We start from the raw sequence: 9443 nt of genomic DNA on the forward strand, positions 1-9443 counted from the left end.
AGGCTATTTAAAAAAAAAAAAAAACTTTAAGTAGTCAATGTTGTGGGTTTTGGCTAAAATAAGCTTTCTATGTTTTACTTTTTTATCTAGCTAGCAACAGATGAAATCAACTTTTGCTTATCATATATATATATATATATATATATATATAAAAGAATATTACATGAATAGATTGGATCTTTAGATTCACGAGTGAAAAAAAATGTTACTCAAACTATTTTGAAACAAGGTTTCTCCTAGGATTATGGATCTCCTACTCTAAAGCATAAAAAGTATATTTTGCCATTGTTATTGGGTGAGGCGTGATTTATATAGAGCTCCCTAATTGCGATAAGATAAAAATATATTTTATCTCCGTAAATCATGGAGATAAGACATAATTTGAAAAATATACTATTATATATTATCTTCATAAATCACATAAAAGAGATATAATTCCAATAGGATGTGTTCAAATATAGTTAAGATATAATTAATATGTGATAAGATGTGATAATATAGGATTTGAAAATAATGGTCTATCTAAGGCTTACTAGGCCAAATGTGGTCGGTCCACTGGGTTGGGATAATAACTTACTCCATTGGACTTAACCCAATAGAGCCCAAAAAATACCTACTTCATCAAGCTTGAGTAAGAGTCTCCATAAATCATTGGGTTCAGCTAATGATTTAGTTTATTGGACTCAGTCCAATGAAAACCAAAAGGTACATCGTTTAAACTCAAGTACGAAAAATCTAAAGTATGAAATTTTTAATTCATTAGGCTTGATCCAATTGGAACTGAAAGTTACACAAACAAAAGATCATGATAAGATTTGAACGTGATGCTGAAATCCAACCAAAGCAACGCCAAAATTTAAACCAATGTGTTTGAGTCGAATCCAAATTACATATTAGTGGAACATATGAATACCTCTAGTGACTAGATGTGTTGATGTTGAAAAATTATACAAATTTCTTATAATCAGATTTTTAAGAAACAAAATAAAAGCAAAATAATAACACTCAAATTTGATAATAAAGTTAAATCAATTAAGTCTATGTCTCCGGGATTGCTGCAGACCTTTGATTGAAGGAGAAAATTAAATAAATGGTGTTTACAAAACACTCAACTCAATTTAATTACACCCATAAAATATAAATATTATTTTCTCTCACTAACGCTCTCCCTCCCTCCCTCCTATTTTTATTCTACCCAACACTAGAATGATTTTAGTTGTTTTCATAAAAAAAAAAATGATACGCTTCATTCATTTTATTTTATTCATTTTATTTTATTGAGTTGTATCGTCAAGTCCAACAGTTGAGTTGATGGAAAATGTTCAATGTTTAACTGAGGAGCTCTGCTAACTGTTTGCACTGCAGTTCTACACTCGTGGTTGGGGGACATTACTTGGTGTTTTTAAATCTACTATTTCTACCTCATCGTTGTTTAATATAATGCATTATTAAAATGTAATGATGTGACATATAAAGAGTATGAGATGGTTATTCACAAAAATGATTATACCGTGTTACGGATAAAAAGACCCACCACCTTGGGTATAAGATAAACGTATGCAACTCAGAAGTACTGTATGGATTGATGTACGTGTATAAATGTACTGATACAAATTCATTGCCATTGAAGAGGGAGCGAAGTTGCTTGTTGGGATGGAATTCATGCCAGATTTAGCAAAGTACTAATGTTCCCTTTTTATGTTTGTGATTTAAAAAGCATTTGTCACTGGGTAGGTACTTATGCAAGTAATTAATGTCTATCTTTGTATTATACAGATAGATATCTAGCTATTGGTACTCAATTTTATTATTCATACTCTAATTAAATAAAAATATTATTGGAAAAACATTAATTCACATTTCTTGGCGGTAGACACTCATTCTTTGTTGTAGTAGAAAAGTAGAGGAAGCAACAATAATGAAAGAAAATTATGAAGAAAAAAAAAATCCCTTCCTTCCTTTATTTGAAAGAGCGTTTACTAGGAAGGAAAGAAAGAATAATTACCTGGGTCTTATATCTCTTGCACTCTATTTTAATTTAAAAGTATTTTTTATTTTATTTTTTATCCTATAAACCAAATAGACCATGTGTGTCTTAGGTAAATATTTTTTTCTTCTCACTTTGTGGAGAAAGAGAATGAGAGAAGAATAATATGAATATAAAGATAACAATGTCCTAATCAATAGTATTGTAAAATTCGTCAAGTCACCATCTCGTGTTATTGTGTGTGCATTTTGCCCACTCACATCTTTGCTTCAAATTTTTATTGTCTCTCTCTCTCTCTCCAAAGCATGAGCTTATTATTTGGGGAAAAAAAAAAAACCTCACCCTACCCGTGCAAAGTATGGGTGTTGCTCTAGTTTACCATACATATGTTCTTTTTTATTTGGGATATTTGTATCATTTTGTTTTTTCTTTTCATTTTTTACACAATTGAACAACCTAAAAAATGTAAAAAAAAAAAAAACCTAAAATATTATTTTAGTTTTTATTCTCTTTCCTTTTACTTTTTTCGTCCAACTTTCCTTCTTAAATCAAACATACCATTAGAGGGAACTTATTAGAGGTAAGAAGGGAAAAGAGATAAATAATAAATATGATTGATGATATATTTATGATAAGGAATGTGTAATGGACATGGTTGTGAAACCCGATTCGACCTGACATCAGTCCAACTAGAACCTGATGACTTAATTAGGCTGATTTTATTATTGAATCGGTCATGCAATTGACCCGAGGTGATTTGATCAAACCCAGCCGCTTAGGTCATCAAATCCTGATTGGACCGGTTTAACTCAGTCGTTTTAAAAAAAAATGGACCATCTTTATGATGCTATTTTGATTTCTTATTATTCTCAATTGTGATTTTGGATTTTGAAGTATAGATGAACTTTTTTTACTTAAATAATGTTAGTTATATACTTATATATAATAGATACATATGTAATTTTGAATTTTTAATATATATCAGATTAATTACTGGATTACCTGTTAGATCATTGATCAACTGACTTATTACCTCGACTGAGTTAATAATCAGATCAGATTTCACAACTATTTGGACACTGAAAGAATCATTACATTTTTTTTAGAAGGAGATAATTATTACTTAAATGTTATTTTATACTTTAATTAAAAATATAAAACTATGGGTAATTACTAATTAGTGACGCTCCAACTAATAAACGTGAACAAAAAGTGTAGTAAACCATAAAGAATAAGATATTAGACATCAACAGAAAGTAATTGCGGATTTCAATAATTTTGAGATTAGAAAATTATCATCACATATAATCTGTAAGTTGTGACTGTAAAATTATATATATAGTTATAGGCGTAATATTTGTTTTTCAAAAATTTATTATGATAAATAATGTACTAGTCTGGAGACGGATGGAGTGGGGTAGACACAGTATCCATACTTATATTCATCATTACAAATATTTAAATGTAAATTAGAATGAAATGACCCGTGTTATACATGAGTAAATAATTTTTTAATAATATATGAAAAAATTTAAATTATGATTAAATCACATTATATTATTATATAATGTTAAATTTCGTTTTCTACAATTTAGCTATTACTTTTCATTTTTTTTAATATCAAATCATTACATATATAAAAATTAGGATGAAAATTTTAGCTGTCAATTTTCTGACAAATATCTCCATCTCATTATCTTTTTCCAATTTCTTTTTTATATGTTAATATATGGATCTAAACTTTTAGGATGAAAAACATTTATTGGGTTATAATGCTAAAGCTTTTGATTTTTGTTATTACAAAGCTAACGTTTTTAATTAGTATGTAGAAATATAATTCTTAAGTTGATTTCAAATGAATGTAATTTTGTATTCCGTTTAAATTGTATAATTTTGGTGCTGAAATTTGTATTGCATTTAAATGTATTTCAAATTAAATTATCCTTCTTAATTAGATGTGACACTGATCAAACTATATTCATGAATAAATTTGCAATCATTAATCAAATGTTTAATCAATCGATAAATAATTTGTTGAACAAATCGATAATTTTAGTTATTACCTTAAATATAAATTTGACAAATGTAAAAATTATTACATTTATAAATTAAAAAAACATATGTCATCAGTATATTTAGTAATGATAAATAAAATTATATGCATTTTTTTGGTGTTGTCAATTTTTTTTGTTAAAATTTATATCCAATTTAAATTGGTGAATAATGTAATAATTTCAATTATTATAATTTAAAAAATAAATTACAATTATTATTATTATTTCAAATAAATTTATTACATAGGGTGAATCTCACATGTATACTTTCCTTCTATAAAGTGTATTCCTATGTATATAGTATAGATAGATATCTATACTTTAAATGATATCCATTGAGTAAGTAATTCTCCTTTCCATCATAGTTTTTCTTATGGTACTCATTAAATTTGAGTACGATTGTTGTTTTTTTTAGAGTGTAAGTATAAGATAAAATCTTACATTAAGTCAGAATGGACAAGTTAAACATCATGTAAGTAAGGAAAAAATTTATAAACTTGAACGTTAAGGTTTTGGATTAAGATGTGATGTTAAGTTTACTTGTGTGGTTACACATAACTCATTGGTCAAAATCTCTTTGGTATTAAGTCACCTTCGATGCCCAATCATTGTTGAAATAAAGTGTAAGGTAAAATCTTATATCCAGTAAAAATAGAAAAATTGAACATCATATAAGTAATGATAAGACTCATAAACCTGATCATTTTACTTATGAACTATTGGTTAAGTTTATCTAATATTTACCCCTTGAGTGCTCAACTGATTTTTTCAGGCAAGTAGGGTTGTTATTGATAGTAGATAGTTGTTGCCCGGGATAATCAAATTACCTTGCATAGATATGTACTCCCTAAAACTTTTTTTATCTCAAACTGCAAATTAAAATAAAATAAATTTTTGAAAACTTTCGTGTTAAACCACTTATAATATAATAATTACATAATAAAGATTATTTGAATATGTAATATTATGTGTTGTTTTCTGTTGGTTTCTAAATTTGACTAAGTATGTGTTTGTTTTTATGTTGAAAAATTGAGTCTGAGTTTAAAATTGATTATGAATTTGGAATCAACTTTGATTGTCTTTTGCGTTTGATTCAAAATTTTATATTAAATTTTACTTAATTTGATTTTATAATAAAAACAAAATATTTAAATATAAATTACATTACTTTTAAAATTAATTTAAAAAAATCAATTTCATTTAAAAATAATTTTATTAATACTCATCTAAACACTAACTAAAAGTCACCTAGCTCCTCAACATGAGGATTCTCCTTCTTCCTCGTAGCCTTCAGTTCTAATAAACGACTGAGTGAGCGGTCATAAAATTAAAAGATACTAGTTGAATGCTTCAGTCAATTGGCATAAAAATAGGGTACGAATGCACTACTAGGCCTGTGCGTGGCTCAAAACTCGGGAAATGCTAGGTGCACCCAGCAATTTTTATGAATGGGCCATTTTGCTCTTTAACAAAAAATTACAAAAAGTGTCTCCTCCTCCAGAAGAAGCACTTCCTGTTGCTATTTTCGTTCTTTCGGTTCTTGCATCCTCTTCTCCATCAAGCTGCTTCTTCTTCTCCGCGAGCCAAGCCCCAAGCTTCTTCTTCTTCTCCGCGAACGAGGCTTCGAGGTTAGTCTCCCTAACTCCCCTTTGCTTGTAATATCCAGCATTGTTGCGGCAGTGGAACCTTAGGATAGTAACGTTAGGGTAGAAGACGAGAGTAGAAGACGCCGGAAAAAATGGGAAAATGGGGCTTACGGCGACGGCTTCCGAAAGATCCGTTAGGGGTTCTTCCGGAACTTCCGGAAGAAGCTGTTAAGAAACCAAAGGTCTTTCGGAAGAACCCTTCTTCCGGAAGTCTCCCGGAACACCTCTTCCGGAAAGTTTCCGGAAGAAGTACTTCTTCCGAAAGAATTCCGGAAGAAGGGTTCTTACGGATGACCTTTGAGATTTCAGGAAAGTTTGTTTTTTTTTAAAAAAAAAAATTGTTTTGTTTTTTTTTTAATGAATGATTATTATATTTTTTTTATTATTTTGTTTTTGAGATTTTACAAAAAAAAATGAGGTTTGGCTTTTTGATGACAAATAAAGATGTTTTTTTTATAATTTAAATTGTGTATTTTTACTAAATATTAATTTTTAAATTATTTATTTTTTTGTTTATAAATGAAATTGTGTCGGTTTTTGTTTATTTTTTATTTTTTAAAATTAGTGTATTTTATTTATAAATAAAGTTGGTTATTTTTATAAATTAAGTTGGTTATTTTTGTTAATTGGTTTTGTTTATTTTTTATATGATTTTAGTTGAGTATTTTACTAATTATTTATGTTTTTTTTTATAAATGAAGTTGTTCATTTTTATAAATAAAGTTGTGCGTGTTTTGGAAATTTTTTAAAAATACTAATTTTTTTTATAAATGATATAAGTTAAGTTGTGTATGTTTTGAAATATTTTTTCCCATTTTTGTTTTATTTTTACATATAATTTTAGTTGTGTCTGTTTATTAATTATATATTTTTTAATTAGTTGTGTTTTTTTTATATAAATAAAGCTGTTTATTTTATTATAAATGAAGTTGTTTATTTTTTAAAAATTAAGTTGTGGATGTTTAATAATTAATTATTTTTACATTAGTTGTGTTTTTTTTATAAATGAAGTTGTTTATTTTTTCTTAAATTAAGTTGTGGATGCTTAATAATTAATTATTTTTACATTAGTTGTGTTTTTTTTTATAAACGAAGTTGTTTATTTTTTTAAAATTAAGTTGTGGATGTTTACTAATTAATTATTTTTACATTAGTTGTGTTTTTTTTATAAACGAAGTTGTTTATTTTTTTTAAAATTAAGTTGTGGATGTTTACTAATTAATTATTTTTACATTAGTTGTGTTTTTTTCTTAAATGAAATTGTTTATTTTTTTTTAAATTAAGTTGTGGATATTTTTTAATTAATTATTTTTACATTAGTTATGTTTTTTTATATATGAAGTTGTTTATATTTTTTTAAAATTAAGTTGTGGATGTTTACTAATTAATTATTTTTACATTAGTTGTGTTTTTTTTATAAATGAAGTTGTTTAGTTTTTTTAAAATTATGTTGTGTATGTTTTCAAATAATTTGATTTAAATTAGTCTTATTTGTTTATAAATAAACTTGTTTTATTTTTATAAAGAATGTTGTGTATATTTTGACCGAAAAAAATACGTGTTCCACATGATTTGCAGATCATGGCTAGAACACGAGGTTTAGGTCGTGCTATAGGTAGACTTATAGGCAGAGATAGACATGATGACCATGATGCAACTGATGTTCCCGAGAGGCGTAGGCCTACTGCCTTAGCCCGTAGGCAACGGGTTCATCAGATGATTGCGGATGCATGTGATATGGCTAAGGATGTTGCTGACATGACTGAGGATGTCCCTGATCTGGCTGAGGAGGCACCTAAGATGCGTGCGGATGTACAGGGTGCTGATGGTGCTGAGGGGTCAGATGCTGATGATGCTGAGGGATACCCTGGTGGGCCATGTGACCCGTCAGTGCTGACATCATTTGCGGACCATGTTGCACACGCTGTTTGGAGTGGACATGTATTTTAATTTGTTAATTATTTATCATTGTTGATTTGTTTGTCATTAATTTTTTTTAATAATTGTATAATTTGTACTTCAAATCAGGAATGTCCTGATTTGAAGTTGGTGTCACATGGGAGGAAGGTGACATTGATTGGGAGGCCGGTGCCTGAGATTGAAGGACTGGTTGGTGCCACAGGATTAAGTCCACTAATCGATTGTTCAGTTGTTACTAGCGATCCTGGACTTATATCCGCATTTGTGGAGAGGTGGCACAGCGAGACCAGCACCTTCCACCTTCCGGTAGAAGAGTTGACGATCACATTGGATGATGTGTCGTCACTCCTTCATTTGCCTATCACTGGTGCGTTGCACAGTTTTCATGCTCTTTCTACGGAGGAGGCGATATTTTTGCTGACAGAGTTGCTTGAGGTGTCTGCCGAGGAGGCTAGAGCTGAGACATCACTGACACGTGGGGCATACGTATGACTAGGATGGGTTCGAGACATTTATGAGATGAGATGTCAGGCCCAGCGGTGGATTGTAGCAGCTCGTGCTTATCTGTTGCACCTCGTCAGTTGCACTCTTTTTGCTAATAAGAGTGCAACATACGTTCATGTGGTACACCTAGACGCTTTTCACGACCTGGGTCAGAGTGGTGGTTATGCTTGGGGAGTTGCCACGCTGGTTCATATGTATGATCAGTTAGATGAGGCTTCTAGGACCACCACACGACAGATTGCGAGGTACCTGACTCTATTCCAGGTAAATTTTGTGTATTTTAATATGTTACGTTCGATTATGATTTAAACATGTTTTTATGTTATCTTAACCTCATTTTTTGTGTAGTGCTGGATCTATGAGCACTTCCCTAGTGCACCAGTTCGTGACAGATGATACATACCAGGAGACCTCCCCACGTGCTTCCTGGTGGTTGACGTCAAAGGCGCACATGAACGGAATCACAGGAGCACCTTACAGGGCACGTTGTGATGCTTTGACCATCACATATGTGTCCTGGTTGCCATACACTGAGCATCGGGGGGTTAGGGCCTTTGAGCTGATTTCATCATTCCAGGGTCAGCTAAGATGGGGTCCTATGGTGGTCACAGCTCGACCGGAGAGGGTGGTACGGTAGTTTGGTTACATTCAAAGCATCCCATCCGCCGCTTGTTAGTGCTCGATTGTCACACGATGATATAGATGACAGCTGGATGCATTTTGTGGAGCACGTACTATCATTGGGTGAGCTTTGTCTAGGTATCTGCGGATTACATGGAGTGGTTTTTCCGCATATCTCACCCATTTATGATACCGACCCAGGCAGGTGACCAGCCTAGAGATGCACCAGCCGCAGACCCTGAGGAGTACATACAGTCGCCCAGCCCCCAGGTTCCAGTGGCATTTGACCCGCCTCGACATGTAGTGGTAAGAATTTTTGCGCGTTTAATGTTTGATGAGTTGTTATTTATTTTAAATTTTATAATAAATATTTTTAATGACTGTCATAGGATGATTACGACGGATATGAGGTGATTGCACAGAGGTTGGAGCGTATGCTCAACCTTAGGATGGTCACTGCAGGCACTGAGTTATAAGAGATTATGCAGGACTGCCTAACGATCGCCAGAGGGGGAGCCAGTGCTGATGGAAGTGTCAGGGCTCGTCAGAGACGCCGCACAGAGCATTGATTATTGTATTTATTTTTTGTTTTATAGTTGACATGAATTTTTGTATTTGTTACACTTTTTAGTTTAATATAGTGGACTTGTTTTGCACAGTTTATTATTTTATGATATTAACTGACGTATCGATTCTGATTCCGATCATGAT

At 31.0% G+C, this 9443-nt stretch overlaps 1 protein-coding gene across 1 annotated transcript; it reads left to right on the top strand.

Annotated features, from left to right (window-relative positions):
- The first annotated feature begins 8126 nt into the window (after positions 1-8126).
- Positions 8127-9208, top strand: LOC106799454 (protein MAIN-LIKE 2-like). Its single transcript, XM_014777983.1, has 4 exons — positions 8127-8356; positions 8460-8739; positions 8871-9038; positions 9122-9208. The coding sequence occupies exons 1-4, from the start codon at positions 8127-8129 to the stop codon at positions 9206-9208; spliced, it is 765 nt and encodes a 254-aa protein (XP_014633469.1).
- The last annotated feature ends 235 nt before the right edge of the window (positions 9209-9443 follow it).

Source organism: Glycine max, chromosome 1 (genome assembly GCF_000004515.6).
Source record: "Glycine max cultivar Williams 82 chromosome 1, Glycine_max_v4.0, whole genome shotgun sequence".
NCBI classification, from domain to species: domain Eukaryota; kingdom Viridiplantae; phylum Streptophyta; class Magnoliopsida; order Fabales; family Fabaceae; genus Glycine; species Glycine max.

Excerpts from the sequence above, each read along its gene's own strand:
- LOC106799454 (XM_014777983.1), top strand. The coding sequence starts at position 8,127 with ATGAGATGTCAGGCCCAGCGGTGGATTGTAGCAGCTCGTGCTTATCTG. Across the intron at positions 8,357-8,459 it reads ACCACACGACAGATTGCGAG|TGCTGGATCTATGAGCACTT; the intron begins GTACCTGACTCT and ends TTTTTTGTGTAG. Across the intron at positions 8,740-8,870 it reads CAGCTCGACCGGAGAGGGTG|GTATCTGCGGATTACATGGA; the intron begins GTACGGTAGTTT and ends AGCTTTGTCTAG.